Source organism: Dermacentor andersoni, chromosome 3 (genome assembly GCF_023375885.2).
Source record: "Dermacentor andersoni chromosome 3, qqDerAnde1_hic_scaffold, whole genome shotgun sequence".
Lineage (NCBI taxonomy): Eukaryota > Metazoa > Arthropoda > Arachnida > Ixodida > Ixodidae > Dermacentor > Dermacentor andersoni.
This window is the reverse complement of record NC_092816.1, coordinates 120,712,282-120,731,219: the sequence shown is the minus strand read 5'-3', so window position 1 is coordinate 120,731,219 and position 18,938 is coordinate 120,712,282. Positions and strand designations below refer to the sequence as shown.

Below are 18,938 nucleotides of genomic sequence, written 5' to 3'. Positions count from 1 at the left end.
GATAAAATACATTTTTGGAAGCGATACTGTCTACACTATTCTGAAGAAAAATTACCCTGAGCTCATATAAAAAAAAATTCAATCTGACACATTCTTTTAGAGCGAACTGTTGCTAATGCTTTGCTTCAAGCAAAACCTATCCAGCCATGTCCCGTCTACAACAAGGTGTTTGCATTCCAAGAGGAAATTATCGTCATCATCATCATGTCGTTATGATGACAACATAAAAAAGATATAGAAGTTCAAGGAAAGTGTTGCAACTGGTATCAAAGATCTTCCACTCTGAAAATTGATACTCCAGCCACCTGCACAAGATTGACAAAGGACAACTGCTGAAAGCAGCAATGGCTCACGCAGCAGGAGTTGGGGTTTGTATTAGAACAATCTTAAACGGCCCCTAAACCACCCCGAGCTTGAAAATTAGTTGCATGGTGGCTGATGTGTACGAGTCTAATGTTAAAACATGCCCGCAAGAATTTTTCGAAATGGTGCAGTAATAGCAAAGTTACAGCAGTTTGATGAACGAGTTTGCAGTCGCCGTTGTTTCTCCCTGTACTTTGCTACCCTCCCCACTTGTGCTCTCTCTCCCTTGCCACATACGTTCACCAAATTGTATGCAGTGGAGCGAAAGTTGCTGGTCACGTCAGCATGCCAGAAGAAAGGCTCCTCCACTGTCCGCTTCTAATCACCCTCCGCATGAAGCTGATTGAGTGAAAGCTTCATAAAAGGTTCAGTGGCACACAATGGGCAAGCCCCCTTCATTCTTGGAACACACAATCGGCTCTTGTCGTGTTGGCATTTTCGTTACTCGGCGACTGACCAATCTACAGCTTTTACCCTTGGTGGCTTTGCCTGCACCTTGTTCATATCACGATATGCGAAGGAGGCACTGGAAACGCCAGGAAACAAGTACAGGATTTCATTATTCAATTTGTGGCATTCCTGTGGCACGTAGCATTGCCGAATTCGCCAGAGGAGAAAGAAGCTCATGACATTCTCTGCACAATATGTACATTTGTTTGGAATGTGTAACAAAATGTCAGATGTTGTTTAGGAGCCCTTTAGGCGAGTGATGATGTGATAGAAGACAAGTGAAAGAAACAGATGTGCCGTGCAGACATTGCCGCAGAAGTAGTACTAGTGCAGTGACCCACCCCAAACGTTGTGAAAGAGGTGCATGCTTGTGAATTTGTAGGCGACTCAGAACACCTTGATGTCAATGTAAAATACTAATTCAGACTGTAAAATTGGACTGGTTGGATTGCATTCATGGCTAAAATGAAACTTAGTGCTAGGACAAGAGACAAAGAAAGAAGGGCACGACACGAGCGCTGTCTCACAACTGGAATTTCTATTCACATCTACCCAGAATATGTGCACATATAGAAGCAAAAAGTGAGGCAGCGCTCGTATAACCACTAACGAGTCACCAGTGTAGCCCTGCGGCACACACTAGTAGTTCGCGTCTATTATGTGTGGCTGGTGAAAGTTATGCAGATCCCCTATATTATTTTAGTACCTAGCTAGATTCCTCGATCTTTGTTAAAAGAATGAGGAATGAGCAGAGGTTAAGAAGCACTCTGTATTTTTTTTTAGTACACCTCAGTTTATTAAAGACCGCAAAACAATTCACAAAACAAAATGTGTACATCCTTGCAGAAAGTCTGTGACCTACGTTGCATAAATGATAAAACAAAATTGCAGAAAATCTACGAGTCAGAAAGCTCTCTTACAAAAAAAACAAAAAACAAAAAAAAACAATGAGAATAACATCCAGAGACTGGAGAAGTATGCAAGAAAGCTGTATCTTCCTTCCCTTTACAGAACGATAGCACAATAGACCTACGACTACAGAATAATAAGAAAGGAAAGCACGAGACTATGAGTCTATATTTTGACGATTCTGTGCATAAGAACATGCGCACAAGGAATACGATAACCAGATTATTTTGTGAAGTTCCTATTGGAATAAATGAGGGTGCACAATATGAGCCACTGTTAAATACATATAATTGTGTTTACGCCCTCACCATTGCAAGTATTCACAGGTTGACAATAAAAAAAAAAAAAAGAAAAGGTTTAGTCAGATAATCAAATGAAGAAAGTGTTGTAATCAAGTGCATTATCCATAACAACCTTTTTTTTTGTTTGTTTGTTTAGCACTGCCTAGAGTATGCTCGGTTAGTGCTTTGCGTGCATATTAAACCCAGGTGGTCAAAATTAACATGTAGCCCTCCAATCACATCACTGACAGCCAAGTGCATAGCTTCTGGATGTTAACACCTACACAATTATTTTTGTCACAGTCATTAAAAAAGTGCGCACAAAAACAGCTTTTGCAAAAATATGAGAAGAAATGGCTGGCTTAGCCTAACTATTTCTCTTGCTGGTGTTGCTTTCAGATGTTTCAACAAGCACTCATATTCTCGCAACTGGATTCTCGTACTGTGATGGCAATGAAGTACTGGAATCTTAGCGAAATTATTTCCTTTATTTTGAAGGCACAGCAGCTACTCGAGCTGAGAAAGCACTCACCACGAAGGCAGCAAGTAGCCTCCCCGGTCGTCCGCCTTTTCTTCAACTAGTCCGACCGACGCCAGCTTGGCATCACCGTCAAGCACAACAAGAGAGACAAGGCTCCTCAAAGCCCCACGCATCGGATAACCTAGACAACGACGGCACAACCTCACACACTCGCGTCTCTCATCCGTCTATCGGCATGCCTGCTGGCACTAGCTATCTAAATACTCCACAACAATGCCGGAAGCTGCAACAACGCAGGCTGCGCCGCGGCAGCCTTTTTACGCTGAAATCACGTCGCTTCTCCGCTGCTGCTGCGAAACCCACCGATCCCGAGACCGACCCCCAACTGTGCTCGAATGCTTTACGCACGGAAAGCAACAGCTGCGTCGCAGAAGTGAGAGAGAGAGAGAGGAAAAAAGAAAGATGAGAAATAAAGAATGAAAACAGAAAGGGAGGAGACGAGCGCTTGTAACATGCTGTTGCTAGGACGACTTTGGTCACAGCTGTTGCGTCACTACGATGGCAGCTGTTACACACCTTTTGTCAGAGCCTCTCCCAAGACACTCTGAAAGTGCACATGTGTCCACAGGATTGAAGCTAAGCAGGCAATGCAGATGACACTTTCACTCAAACACAGAGATAGTGTGCTGGGAGGTGAGGGAGAGAAAGAGCAGAAAGATATGTGAAAGTGCTGAAGAGGCCATACAGGTTGCAAGCACTTGACTAATGAAAAGAAATGGAAGCGTAAATTCTCATATCAAACGTAAGAGGGCAGTAAATGGCCTACCATGTTTTTAGCACTTGCATTGTTACACCGTCCTCATTCTAGCCAACTTAATAAGGTTGCAATCAGTATTTCGTATGCTGTCATGTAGACAGCATTCATTAAAAAAAAAAAGTACCGAAATAGGTAAAGCTACTGCAAGGCATGAAAAAAATGGGATAATGCCCAATGACTTTGGACTAAGGCTTTTGAGGGCATGTTGTACCAACATTTAACTTTAACAAGAAAAAAAAAAACAGAACCAGAAGAAGAAGAAGAAGAAGAAGCGGAAGAAGAAGAAAAGAAAGACAACTAAGCTGCGTGAGTTGGAGTTGGGACAAAGAGCACATCTGTCACCATGAAAAGCAAATCGATCTGGAGCGTGGCTTTCTTCAAATGGAGTAACAGGGAAGGCCACAGCCACTGCAGCACAAAAGTATTTTTCTACGCGCCATGTATAAAGCAGCTACTGAAGCTTTGCACTGTTCACAACGAATCACTGCAAGTTAGGATACATGCGGTGAAAGGCATGTTTTACATTAAAAATAGTCTCATCTATCATGCATTGTTTTTGAAGTTCAGGGCACAAAGGGTGCAATACTGAATTCGCAGGGAAGAGCCTGATGCAACAAAGCTTATGCCTTGCAACTTACAACTGCCTATATGGTTTTCTTACCTACCCCCATCTCCAACATGCAATTATTAATTTATGCATAACAAACCATGACCACAGAAATAACCTAGTGTTAGGCATGACAAGGTCAGTTGCTTACGTCCACAGCATATATCTCTCGTAAAGCAATACAGAAGAATTAGCCATCAACTTCGTTGATGGCTATTTCTTCTGCATTGGAATAGGAACATATATGTGTTGGAATAAGTATGGAATGAGATTCCCAATGACATAAAACACAAACATAATTTTTCGGCCTTATTGAAAAACATTTTTCTTGTCTGTCCAGAACTGTGGGACTAAATATGTTTGTGTTTGGTTTTGTATATTCATAAACCTATTTTTTGTTGTTTTTCAGAATATGTATGCACTCTACATATTTGCAATACCATTATTGTAGTATCTCACATCTTTTTGTACATGTAGTTTGAATGTCTGCCATTTCGTTAGAGAATATCTTGTATTTGGACCTTTCACTAGCCGAGTTGGCTATGGGTCCAATCATGTTTTTTTGTATTGGTTTCATAAAATAAAATGATGTTGACTGACAAAAAAACATGCATGAAGGAGGAAGAGAGATGAAAAAGAAGAAAGGAAAAAGCACTTCAGAACTGCTCCTTTTATCTAATGAACACGAAGAGACAGAAGCAACAGAGCTAACACCCTGCTCTGAAAACAGTGACTAACAACTTCCACCCTATTCAGAAAGTGACAAGTGTCACAGTGATCTACACTACTGTAATTAAAGAAAATTATTGATGTAACAAAGTATTTAACTTTTTTAAATTTCTTTTTCATAGAAGACCATGTATTTAGAACCTCAATATAACAAAGTGTGTTTATACCCAACTGCAACATAATGAAATTTCTAAAAAAATTATGGGGTTCTACGTGCCAAAATCACAATCTGATTATGAGGCACGATTTAGTGAGGAACTCCGGATTAATTTTGACCACATGGGTCAAAAATCACTTAAATCACTTAAATCAAGCACTTAAATCTAAGTACGCAGGTGTTCTTGAATTTTGCCCTCATCGAAATACGGCCGCCGTGGCTGAAATAAGACCTCGTGCTTAGCAGCACAACACCAAAGCCACTAAGCAACCACTGCGAGTGCCAAAATTTGACTATGACCGCGAAGGAATAACGAGACAATGGAAACTTCTACAGATGCAGATGGTTGAACTACAAGCGACTGCCAAAGCGTAGCAGCTTCATGTTCCGTAGAAAGTCCAAGTGCGATAGGATCCTATCGCACCCAGCACGGTGTCTGCATTGGGTGTAAGTGAAGGCATGCGAGTGTGAGCAGAGAAGGATGGAGGCTTGGGCGCAGTGTTCCCGTGCGAGCAAAGTGAAAGGGGGGAGGGGAGTGAGCTTGCCAGAACGCGATCAAGTGTGTGCAAGCGGGAGAGGGGTGTGATTGGCGTGCATCTTTTTTAGCGTGGCTGTGGTTGCACATGACTGTAAGCATGGCTGAGAGCATACACAGCCCGCGCACCCTGTTTTAGATGTAATCTGTTGCGTGTGCTAAGAGTGGGCATGCTGAGATGGCGTGGCAGCGTGTGTGCTGTCTTCCCGAGTGCTTCGTGCTGGAGGTCGTGCAATCTTGAGTTGCGGAGACACTGAAGCGAGAGGCAGACTAAGCATTCCCTCCCCACTGCTGGCCCTTTTCATGATGGTGCGTCCCACTGCAGGCAACGCTATCAGCTGCAAGGGCGGAATGGACGCAAATGCATGGCGGGCTTTGCTTCGTACCATCGATGCGGCATGAAACCGTATCTTTCGTCCTTGACTCTCACACTCAACAAAATTATTTTTTTTCTCATTCAAATCTGATTTTTCTGATTGCCTGATAATTCGGAAAATTTCACGGGCCCTCCTGTGTAAGAAAGGTCTATCGGCGACTGTACTTATTTGCATAAAAGGTTGAATTTCAATGTAACAACATTTCGATACCACGAAGCAAATTGCAGATTCTACCACCTTCATCAGAGCAAGGCTTAACTGTATTAGCAATGATGGGGAAGAGAAGGATATGTTCCCATACGACAGGATTGCTCCGAATTCTTTCCACAGCTGCACATTTATGAAACACCGCACGGGAAATTAGGCAGCAGATTTAAGGAAACGGTGCTCTGCGTTGGCGCAGGTGGTCAACCTCAGACACTAGCCCCTTTTCTGGCTTACATTTTACGGGTTCCAAGGCCCAGCTAATTGTGGTGCTACACCTATGTTTGCTGTTGTGTCTGTGTTTAGGCAGGGACCTGGCAAAGCAGAGAAAGATGGCTAAAAAAAAAACCACGTTGGTCAAATGCTATCAACCCACCCTTACTTTCCAAACTCGCAGGGTGCAGAATTTGTTAATTTATTAACAGCCGGCCACTGTGACCCAACCCCTGAGAGCCATTGAACAGGAAATGACAAGAAACGAAAACATGTATCTAAGGTCACTGGCTTGCTGATCGAAACAACAAATGGTTCACAGTCCGGATTCCACAGTTTACACACTTTCTAGGCTCATCACCGGCGCAGCAGTTGCTTTCATCCATAAAGTTGTTTCTGTTTCTTTTTATGTTAACCTTGACTGCATGCGCATAGGTTCAGCAAAACAGGATGTGAAGAGAACCGTGCTTGAGCAATACGAGCTGCAGATGATGCCTGTGCATTGTAGAGAGAACAAATAATGTTCATAGACTGCTGCTAACATGTACGTGTTCTGGAATAATACTACAGTGAAAGAAGAAGCACTAGGAATGCAACTGCATCAGCCAACCTCTGCATTTGCTAAAATGCGATAGATTTGGGAAGGCATGTCAACGTAGCAATGTCAAATTACAATAGAATCATTTCGCTTTTGCTGACGGTAGCGAATACATGAATCGCAACATGCCTAAGCTGGCAAGACAAGGGCTGTAGTGATGGAAGAGGCATGTTACAAATGCAAGTGACATTATGAGGGCAAGTTAAAAACTATGACAGTGAGAAATGGACGCCCTCACTATTATAGGAGCTCTCACCAAAGAAGAAAAAGAATGTACAAAAAGGTGTTAAAGCAAGTAGTAAAGTTTTTTTTTATTGTAGCTGGCAGCACGCAAATCAATGCTGACACCACAACATTACAAAAACATGAGTGTTCGTAGTTATACAAGTAATTGGAAGAATAAGGGGAACTGAGTGGTGGCAACATTTTTTTTGGTTAGTTACAAGCACATGAAGCCAACAGGCAATGAAGACAAGGAAAGCATAGAGTAATATAACTGTTCCTTTAATTGAAACGTAGGAATATAGAAATTGGAAATAAGACATAAAGGGTGTTCCACATGTAATGCCACGGCTGTGGGTGGTGATGGCTAACACTCCCAGGGCTAGATGTGTAGTACACATACACAAATACACAAATACCCAAGATAACTGTACGGGAGGATGGCCACTGGCAGTGGCTCAATGGAAGAGCATTGCACATATAATGCAGAAGATGTGGGTTTGGCTCTCACCTGTGGCAATTTAACTTAAAAAGAGTTAACATCCTGCATGCTTTTGCTGTCTTCTATGTCTATTCGCTTCCCATGGTGGTTGTAACTAAGTAATTTTTTTTGTTGCATTCTGCCCCACTGCAATGTGGCCGCCAGGTATTGAACATGTGACCCTATGCTTGACAGCAGAATGGCAGCAGCTGGAGCAGTAAGGTGTCCCTGCTACAATTCTGATGGCATGTTGCTGATGGCAATGGGGTTTTGTATGTTGAAAGTGTACTGCTGAACTGGTCGCACAGCCCACTTTCGCTCTGTTCACTTATCGTAACGTATGCAAGTGTCATCCGTCCCATTACCACCGAGTGCTGTATTAAAGGACAAATGTGGGTAGCTGACATCCCAGTTGAGATCAAGAAGAAGAAAAAGAAGAAGCAGAGATCGGTTGGTCGAGTAATGTGTAGAAGCAGATAATTGGTGGTCTATTAGAGTAAAGGAATGGGCGCAATAAGGTAAAGTGACATAGTCAAAGATGGCAGAGAATTAGGTGGTGTAATGAAATGAAATTCGTAGCTGCAAAATGGAACTGGCTGACACACAACTTCATCATGCAGGGGAACTTACATATGTTCTTACTGCTGCTGATAACGCCGTGGCAATGCTACAGGCACCACACACACTGCGCTTTCATCATCAGTTTATTTCCCAGCTTTGTCAGCGTACCTGTCTTTCAATGCGATGGTGGAACTTCCGCAGATACAGGCTCCCCGACAGCAATCGTAATCTTCCTTATGTATTTTTTATGGATCCCCTGAAACCTCTGGCATGACTATGACACTTATGAGTTTACATAGTCTTTTTTTTTGCACTGTTACAACAAAGTTTCATATTGGTGACACTAACATTTTTCTGTCAAGTGCAGAGTGGTTTCTGCCTGCATTTATGTTTTCCATTATCCTGGTACCCCAGTTAAACCACCAGCTCGAGATTTCAGAGATTAGAAGTCTGACTGTCACTTGGTACCTTAAAGCTATTTTTCTTTCTTAGGCTACTCATGCGCGTCAAATGTTAAGAATGCACAAACATGCATTATGCAGTGCTCTGCACATCAGGATCTTTCATGCGTCACTACACAAATAAGGAAAACACGTATAAAGTGTGAGTCAAACAGAGCTCATGATTCATGTTGCTCCTGATTCACAATATACACAGCAGGATAAATTATGAATGACTGCACAAAACAACTAATAAAGACAATGCGCTACCGGTACTTTTGGCAAAGAAATGGTCCCCATGAAATGGTATTTATGAAGTCTCATGACACTCCTACGGAGCGAGTAGGGCATATAATTATGATACCAGCTGCCCATGAAAATGAGGCCCCGAGCTGTGTCTGTGATGCCATCATCCGTCGAAAGTAAGGCAGAAGAGGGAAGGTGCAACTAACTGCATAGGTCTAAGAACTATGCAAGTCAACGAATTCAAGCACGAATAAATATGCACCCAGGGAGGTTTTACGAAAAATTCTGGAGTGCAAACTCCCGCAGATTCTTACCAACAGAGGTGAAGCCAGCGCTTTCCCTTACTTCATCGTTAAAAGCGTACTGAACTAGGCAGAGAATAGTGGCAGTACAGCTGCTCTTGCTCTGTGATAATAAATTCTGGAGCGATTGAAAAATAAAAGCTTGTTGTTTCCGGCTAGAATGTTGCCACTGGCTTAGTCGTCATATCGCGATCTCCCGTAACAAGTTGTCAAGACGTTCAATCTTGATCCTAAAACAAGTGACACAGGCAGACACATCAAGAATCATCTGCATGGCATAATTGGCCGTTTCAAAACCGCCAAAAGCAAAAAGAAAATGCTTCCTCCACTCTGCCACATCCTAACGTTAATCGATTCCCTTGATAATGTGGCGGCAGCCGGCTTCAATTTCAGGGCACCATCTCCACTCCAGAATTATTTTTCCTTCTTGTATGCACCATGGTAAGAAAAAGGTTGCAGAAACGATATGGGATGCAGTAATAAGCACAGCATTGCCTGTTCCTTTTCAAACTCTCATTTTCTTTTTATAAACAGAGATACAAATATAAATGCATAATTTTATCCCATAGTTACCAGACCTTTCATGTAAGCAACGACAGCAAAAAAGTTAGCTTTTGTGAAGTTTTCTTTAATTTGAGCATCTTATGTCAGCATTGTAGAACAACAGTTACTCGCCTAAACAATGAGACCCTCAGTTTCTGATTTAATCTTGCCCATGTACTCTAAGAAAGAAGCTATAGACTTAATAAATTCAAACAGAAAAAAGAAAGAAAGAGAGACAAACGAGACGGAAAACAGCACAGCACTTGTCCATGTTTCTATATTTTTGCACTCTTTCAATTAAGTATGGAGATTATTGCTTTTTAGATGAAATTTCACTTGACTCTTCCTGGGTAAAATTTCTTACATTGAGCTTAGTTTTCTTAGTAAATATCTGGTTCACTAATTTTGTTGAAGCTTAAGAATGCTGTATAACTGCAGATGCCGTTCTTCGGCAAGTAGTTTTATTCAAAGAGCAGCATAACAAAGATTTTTGAGAAGCAGCCTACAGCAAGTGTGTGACTTTATATGACAGTGCAACACTGCAGGAATTAAGGGTGAGTGCATTTGACATTTGAGCATCAATATAGAATGAAACTTTATTGGCAACATCCTGCGGGCACAGGGATCCAACGAATAATACAGAAAGCAGGTACTAGACACGGCTCCACCTTGCCATCAGTCAGCTTTCCTAGTTCATTCACCCGAGTGGCTGCAGTGCGCGGACTGCCGAGGTTAACTCAATAATGCATACTATGTCAAAGCTCCCAGAGAGGGTCGCTAACAACTGCCAAGTTATCACAATGCATGTCTGAAAAAGATGCTCTAAGTATTTATGACCTTGAGCCATGACAAGGCTGTTAAATGGATAGTTATAGAATGAATAAGCTGCAGTTGTTGGCACATGCCATTAGGCCCAGAAGGTCATAGTGTCAAAGCACCGTGAAACGGTTGAATTTTCTTGCAGTTTGGATAAGCGGCAGTGAGAGTAGAGCAGCAATGGGCATACAAAACGTACAACAATGCTTTGGTCTAGACTGCAGCTACGAATCATACACTGTACATCCAAGATTTGCAGAATTGCACCTTTCTTTTTTTTGGAAAACCCACACTCCATAACCTTTTGGCACTGAGAGTACTTTCTTCAGTGCCATAAGATGGTTAAAATAATAAAGTTTTAAAACTTGGCACTCTATTTCGTTACATTGAAATGCCCTAAAGTAGAGTCTAAATATGATGACTCATTTATGTCACAGCAAACAAACATTTGCGTGTTTGGTAGAAATTAACACATTTTCGAGCCCATATCCTATTATAAGCATCCCAAGATGCATGTGAGAATTATTTTCATTAGCATTTCTGATTCTGAGACCTCTTCATGGCATGTAGATTGAAGCACCATATTGACAGTGTCATGTTGGAGGTGCTATCACATTTGCATGTTGGCCGCAACACATACCGCTATATTACAGATGTCCTATCTAGTACAGCCATTATAACCATCGGGGGGGCTCGAATCGAACATCATCTCCCTAGGGTCAGCAAGGGTCAGTATTCTCATCCATGCTCTTCAACATTGCCCTCGTCAGACACCCGGAACGTCTCTCTGCCAATCCACACCTCCATCACAGTTTCTATGCGGACAACACCACGCTTTGGACCGCAGGAGGTAGTGATGGCAAAATTCAAACAACCCTACAAGCAGCCATCGATAGAGTGATAGCATACATTGAACCATGCGGTCGTTCCTGCTCTCCGGCTAAATCCAAACTCCTCATACTTGAGTCTCCATCTATTGACCTGGCAAGCGCACGGTGCGCCTATCCCTCGCATTTCAATCCTCTGAGTCCTCGGGCTCCGCATACAGCAAAACCGCAAGTATACTGCAACTCTACGCCATTTTAGCAACCATGCTGCACAAGTAGGCCGGCTTATTTTAGATATCACTACCTGACATACTGGTATGAAAGAGGACAACATTCTTCAGCTAGTCCTGGCCTTCATCATCAATCGCATCATATATGTTCCGCCCTTCTTATGCATCTCACATGCTGAGAAACATGATTGATTTCATCATCAAGAAAGCATACACACAAGCGCTCCACCTTCCACCCAACACCGCCAATGTAAAGCTGGCTGAGTTGGGGCTCCATAATACTCTCGACGAGCTCATCGAGGCTCAGCACCTAACACACTACGAACGCCTCTTCCACACCGCAACAGGATGCCAAGTCCTCAGTAAGCTGAGCATCCCTTATCTCACGCAGGCTGGAGTCAAGCTCCCCACACCGCCGGACATACGCAACACTTTCCAGATTCCACCTGTCTCGAAGAACATGCATCCCGACTACAATAGTTGCACTGCAAGGACTCGGCAACTTGGCAATAGGTACGAGCGCGCTCTGCACATGGCTTATGTCGACACAGTGGACTACCCGAGCCACTCGGCCATGGTCACAGGCTCGAAACTGGATATTACGATAATCAGCTCCATACACAGCATTCATCCTGAAGAAGGCAAAGAGGCTTCTACAGCTCTCCCCTATGCATCGACTACTACATCATGCATCATCACTGATTTCAAAACGGCCCTATGTAACTATACCAGAGGACTCATCTCGTCCCAAGCATTCCCACCAGCACACACCCCTCCCGCCACTGCAGCATTCACATGATCTGGGCCCCGAGCCACGCAGGTCTTACCGGAAATGAAGCTGCGCGTGACGCCGCCAGAGCAAGCGTCCACTGGGCCCATCACTCCCCTTCGGGCCAGCAGCTTTCTGGGTGGCCTTACCATCCGCAAGCCCCTGATCACGAGGCCATAGCCTCCTGACGCAGCCACGCATAAGAGTGTATGATCACCTATGGCGAAATCCTCACATACTACCGTAAAGTCCTCCTCAGATATCCCCCTCCCGACAAGTCTCTCAACAAGCATCCATTGACCATGTGGCGGCTCTTACAGAAGCGCACCTTTGTTACACCGTCTGTGTATCATCCCATTTATTCTGATGCCTCCACACCGAGTTGCAAAACATGCCCCGCGCCATGCACAGATCTCGACTACATTATCTGGGCGTGCCCCGCAGCACCACACACCATCAATCCTACATTCAGAATCACCATGCCTAAGCAGTAGGATGCCATGCTGCTCAGTAAATGCTTGGTGGATCAAATCTGGTTTGTCTGGCTGGACTCTGCCGCCAAGGCTCAATGTCTAAGGGAGGCTCCGGTGGGGCTAGTCTCCCGGCCCCCCACCTCCCTTGACCCCAGCAAGCACTTTGAATAAAGTTATATATATATATCTCTCTCTCTCTCTGGTATGTATAACTGTTAAAAGTACGCAAATACTCTTAGGTTTCAAATAAGGAATCCAGTATTAGCCTACTCAATTCGGCCTTTGAATTGAATAGTGAATTGAATAAGCTGTACAGACGTACTTTTATGGGTAGCTGCCCCTGAAATATGCTCCACGAATTTATGACCCACACATTTCTACTAAAGAACACATGGAAGCAAAAAAGCCTGATGGCACCATCTACTGGTTCACTGTGAATGACGAAGCATACTAAGAGCAACCATACTTGGTGTTCACTGGCTTTACCAAGACTGACTTTAACAATGGATAGCTACGTACACTGCAAGCAGGTATAAATTGTTCAGTGAGGAAGCATCGATTTAGTGTAAATCATATTGCTTTCACTAAAAAAAAGCAGATACCATGAGGTCTGCTAGGCCCAAAGAGCAAAACTGATGCTACACATGAAAAAATTCAGTTACTTTCTTTTTCTTTTATCCATTATTCACTAGACAAATATAGATGAATGCACTTGGTTAACACCCATTAAATCGCTAGGCTGACCAATCAGAGTGTGAAATGCTGGGACATCTAGCATCCATTGGGTACCATCTCAATGCCAGCCCACCCAATGCCATATACCAAAAGGACGTGTTGCTAGTATCACAGAGAGCAGGAACCCTTTAAGGGGACACTAAAGAGAAAAATAATTTCTTCTGAATCGGGAAATTACCTTTCTATGACACCAAAAACACCGCTCTTACCACGATAAGATGCTTGGTAAACCAGAAAAAGCGCAAGAACGAAAGACGGGTGGCGACGCCTCCTTGAAGTTCCCACACCTGGTTGCTGTGACGCCATCGATATTGATGGCATCTTCTAGGGCCTACTTAATTATATAGCGGTACAGATTGACTGCATTGTGTTCTAAAGGAGCCAAATAATAAACATTGCAAGTTTCGGGAACCTTTACTCAGCCAACGCAGTGCAAATGCGAAAACATACTTTGGAATCTCTGATGTCACACTGACGTACCAGCGTCAGGGTTTCGGTGCGAAATTCATATACTGATACTACGACCTTCATTTTCTATTCTAATAATCAAACTATTATTTTGAAATGACTGCCTGTAGGGTTCTCAAACAATACTTTATTAGTCTCAAATTATTTATTGTTTCGCTTTAGTGTCCCTTTAAATACAAAGCATCATTTGGACAGATCCCCAGGTTATTTTCCTACGTCCCGTCGAGTAGACCCATTTCCAGTCTCAATATTATAAACTTCTTTAATTTAATTTTTTGATGGATGATCTTAAACATGGGTCCTCCAATTGAGCAACCCAATGCTCTAGCCATTACTACATAAGCATAACTAGATAAAATAACAACCTCATTAGTCTTTCTCTTGTGCAAGCTAGCGCTACGAGACGTTTTGCATGTTATCATGTCGCACAGCAACAAGTAACTTATAAAATTGAGATTGCACAAGTTTCCACCACATTTTCCTCGTGGCAGCCAGCATTTTTGGAGTCCGTGTGACTCAGTTCACACGCAGCGCCCAGCAGGTGCTGCACCTAATTAGGTGGTGTGCTGTGTGTATGAATGTTTCCTCAGTCTGTCAAGGGTGATGTATTGTGCTTTGTATTCCAGGAAACATGATGCGTTTTCTCAAATGCAGCCTCCGTGCTGCATCCGAAAAACCACTTGTAGGTAGGAGTTTGCGAGTGACATCAAGTGGTCTCAGCCCTGTTCTCTCTTGCACACCGCAGATGATGCGCCTAGTGCAGTACCCAGTGCCCTGTACGTGCATGGGTATTTCCTCATTCTCATGGAGCTGATGTGTCATGCATTTCACTTGAGATGATGTTATGTGTTCTGCTACACATGATATTGGGGAGGTTCACATCCCAATCATGCTGTACGAAACTGGGTACTTAGAGCAAATGTGTCAGTCTGCATCCGATGGTCTTAGCCAAGAACCAGCAGTGGAAGTGACCTATGCACCAACTGAAACATTCGCACACTTCGCTATGTGAATTGTGCGGCAATTCACATATATTTCCACAATGCGCAGGATCTGCCTATATTTTATTTTATTATGTGGACAGTAAGCAATGTGAGGTACAGCAATATTTGGTAAAGGTTGTAAGGACTGCATGGTGGATATACAGAGGCTATTCGGTGAATTATGCTAAACTCATTTAGCCACTTTTTTAAGTGTCGACGAAGCGCACACACACTCACCGTCTCGCTGGCTGGGTTCCCAGAGGGCTGGCTGGGGCCGCTGCTGCTGCCTGGGCTGCCCGGAGCTCCTTGTAGCACTGAGAGCAGTACCCATCCCACTCAGGGTTCCCGTAGAAGCTGCACCCTTTGCGACACTTGAGGTCGCGGTTCATCTCATGCAGCAGGCTGCCTAATTTCCTAGACTCGGCCATCGCTGTCCGCGGGGTAGGGGTCACACTCCACCAGACCAGGCTCAAATTTGTGTGTCACTCAGTCCTGCGCAAAGCAAATGAGCAGACCCCTGCTTACTGATGTACCTTTGTGTCCCCTACCCCTGAACTCCAAGAAAGCAAGGCATAAACTGTGGAATCCAAGCAAGAAAAAAAAAAAAAAGAACTTGCACAGTCACCACATAGCCAGCTCCCTTCACAAGCTAAGCTATCCGAATGCATACCAGATTGTGTGCACCCAAGGCCAGCTTAGGCTTGGAACTGAACCATGGCATCAAAGAGTGGTGAGTGGCATACAAGGGGAGAAATATGCCGCGCAATATGGTACAACGTGGTAAAGACAGAAATATAACCTGCCTAAATATATACGGCACCGTCCTGCATATCAAATATCTGCTGCGAAACTCTCCTGGTACCCAAAAATTAAGACCAAGTTCACTGATGTGAGTGCTGCCAGGACGCTCCCTTTGGATGCATAAAGGTGCCAACCTGTGCTACTGTGGGAACCCACCAAGACTGCAAACATCAACTTCTCCTGATGCACAGAGAAGCATTGTTCCCCGCCCTTCTCCCTGTGCCTTAACCAGGCCATAGTGCCACTCCTCCAAATAAATGCTACACTTATTCATTCATTGATTCACACAGTGCTCCTACACTTCTTATAAGCCAAATGGGACTAGAGATATGTGGGGACTCTTTCACATACCAACCAATTCGTTCTTACAGTATTACAATGTTCCCTTTCCTTACAATTTTACAAATAGTAGTGAAAGCTGGTTGCACAAAGCAAGGATGCATGTGCCAGCAAAAATAACTTTTTGGCCTTACTGGCATACAACTGCATCAAGCAAATGAACAGTACAAGGCCACATATGGTAAAAAGATGGTCAGTGTAAACCTAACAACCAAACAACCTGCTGCTTAACCATCTTAACTGCCTAGAGTGGGCTATACCGATCATCAATGTTCCTAACTATACCGTGAGACAACCTACTCGTCGAGGCTACAGTGTATGCTAGAGGCTAAACTTTGTATGCTTAGAAAAAGAACTATGCTTACCAAGTGATTTAAAGTTGCACAGCTGAGTTTCAACCCTGATACAAGTCCTTTAATATACTGTACACTACTTATTCAAACATATTGAAAGTTATATACACTCTAAGCAGAACGCTTTTTTTCCCAAGGAGAGGATATCCTGAGCAAAAATAAGAGATAAAACAACTCTCATAATTTTGCCTATTATTTCTGGAAGGAATTGCAGAAATAAATGGCTGAAGAAAACAGGCAGAAGCTCACAAGTTTCTTTTTTTTTTAATTCCAAGACTTTTAAGGGAATAAAACTTATGCTGTGCAATTGAAGATGTCAAGCAATCAAGTATTTTGATCAGTGGTTGTTATTCCGTTAGGGATCTACTTCCTAGTTGTGCTTCTGTCGCAAGGCTCATCCCAAAGAAATTCTCCAAGGGCCAGAAGTGTTGGAGAAAAAGTGCAGATTAAATAAATAAATAAAAAGAAATGTGGCACCAGATGTGCTAGGATTAAAATGGCCACAAAGGCTGCGCACATGCCCATGCACACACGGACAAAACTTGCAGACAGTGACAGTAGGCACAGTGGTCGTATGATAGTGCACAGGTTGGTCATATCTTTTTTAGTCACAGAAAACAAACGAAATTCTATCCATGAAAACATTTACACAACATTCCTAGATGTGAAGTCCGCCACTATGAGCAATGGTGCTCTTAACAAGAGATTGGCAAGGACTTTCACACCACATTTATCGTGCAGAAACACTGACATAAAACTGAGAATAGCATAACAGCAAGATTATTTTATGCTTTATTTTATGGAGCCCTAACATGACTGCATACTGGACTTCTGCATTCTTTTGTGTGCATTAAATGATTCATTCTATGAAAATATTGTAAATAAAGGAAACGGAGTCAGGCTAAGTTATTATTTGGGATGCTTATGCCATCCATTTGCTTTTGACAACAGCAAAGCTGAATGCAATGGGACGTAAAACAATGTTATTTCTAGCGCTAGCAGGGAGTTCACTGAATTTACCAACTTGGGATGCACCAAAACGAGCAGTGAAACTAAAGCAGTAACTCTGAGGTGCCTCTGTAAATGAACTGCTAGGTTTAGAAAGCTAAGTCTGTTTGATCCAAAGCGAATAACCCGCACGATGCAGCCTGACACAAGCCTTTCTGATCAGAGTTGTGCACAGAGTGGTATACAAGAAGTTCTTGCATAAATGCAAATTTGAAAAGAGTGCTCACATATATTGGTGAGCTAACATATGAGATCATAATTGCAATATGTCTGCTCCTGATATATCCAAGATACATGTGATAAGCTTTCCAACATAATACCATCCAAACCATACCTAAAAGACTTGGTCTGTAGTAGAATGTGTTCCACACGCAGGATGCCCAACAAGCGGCGTCTCGATCGACAAGAGGATATGCAACGACTGAACCGAAAGACTAACCTCGAGGTCTTAAAAGGGCGAACCGACAGACAGTCCAGCCCCCATCCCTTGATTCTCTGTACTCCCTTCCTTCTACGAGCCGATTGTATAATCAACTGTGACAAAGAGGAAGCACAGAATGCCGGAAGCAAGGCCACGCAACATCCTGAGAAGCAGACTCGTGACAAAGGGGCTTCCCCGGCCGTCAAGTCGCACGCGGCTTCGAGGAACCGGCAGCCTTGAAACGCATCCAGCGCGGAAGGAAGTCGAAATGCAGAGACAGACTCGTATGCCAATGCATGCGCGCGATCCCGATACGAGCGAATCCACGTTCTCGCAACACCGTCCCAGAAGAAACACCTCGCGTCCTGCGCTGTGCAGAAGCTGCTTGATGACGGACAGAGCGCGGGCCAGACCGGGAGACAACGGCGCGCTCTGCGAGACGTAAACAAGACCGCGGGAAAGCCTCCGGCAGCTGCACTGTCAAACTTTCGCGTGAAAACTGCTGACAGCGTCGAAGAAGGCTCTCGCGCGGCGGCAACTTATACTCTTCCTCCTCCTTTTCCGAGCGCGGCGTGTGTCTTATCGCGGGGCCGATAACTGCGCGGCCGGGTGAGACAGCCGCTGGCAGCTCATGTACCGAAGGCGGAAGCCACGCAATTTCCTCGGCGGGCCAAGCTCGTGACGAAGGGCTTCCCCCGCGTGCACGGCGCGGCCAGCTCCTCACGTGGCGCGACCCAAGGACACGATTCCGAGGCAGCTCGGGGCGCTCCCGCCCCGCAACCCAGGTGCGCTCGGCACGACGCAGCGCCGCATTACAACGGCAACGACGCAGAAGCGTCAGAAATGCTGCTGCGCGTTCGCCGGTGCGAGTCGCGGCTCGTCCGCGAACCACGCCCAACAAGGTACAGTGCAAGCGATCTGCAACTGCCGGCAGTGCGACGACCAGCAGGACGCGCGGGCAGAATCAAACTAATCTGACGCAACATCTGTCGAAGATGTTAGCGTAATACATACGAGGGCGAAGCCCGTACACCTAGAACACGTCTAAAGGAAGTATACATATGCATACGCCGCATGCCCTTTAAAGCAACAGCAGTTGTCAAGCGCGGCAGTGAGGGGGGTAGGTTCCAGCTAACGTTCGCAACCGGCGCTGCCAAAGACGCATCTATCGTGCTGCTGGGGCGCACCTGTTATTTGTC

The 18,938-nt window shown here is 44.1% G+C and overlaps 1 protein-coding gene and 1 long non-coding RNA gene across 6 annotated transcripts in view; one reads left to right on the top strand and one right to left on the bottom strand.

Annotated features, from left to right (window-relative positions):
* The window catches only part of Rabex-5 (Rabaptin-5-associated exchange factor for Rab5), a 42,751-nt gene that overhangs the window by 23,315 nt on the left and 498 nt on the right, over positions 1–18,938 (bottom strand). Inside the window, exons 1-2 of one of the 5 annotated variants that reach the window (XM_050185638.2) lie at positions 18,285–18,372; positions 15,055–15,309 (exon numbers count right to left, since the gene is read on the bottom strand). In XM_050185638.2, the coding sequence (XP_050041595.1) occupies positions 15,055–15,245 (191 nt within the window). In that variant the 5' untranslated portion in view covers positions 15,246–15,309; positions 18,285–18,372. The other 4 variants (XM_050185653.3, XM_050185645.3, XM_055074681.2 and 1 more) reach the window with 4 other exon arrangements.
* Positions 18,558–18,938, top strand: part of LOC129386207 (uncharacterized) — a 51,565-nt gene continuing 51,184 nt past the window's right edge. Inside the window, exon 1 of the long non-coding RNA XR_011893438.1 lies at positions 18,558–18,641. This is a non-coding gene — a long non-coding RNA (uncharacterized lncRNA). The remainder of the gene's footprint in view (positions 18,642–18,938) is intronic.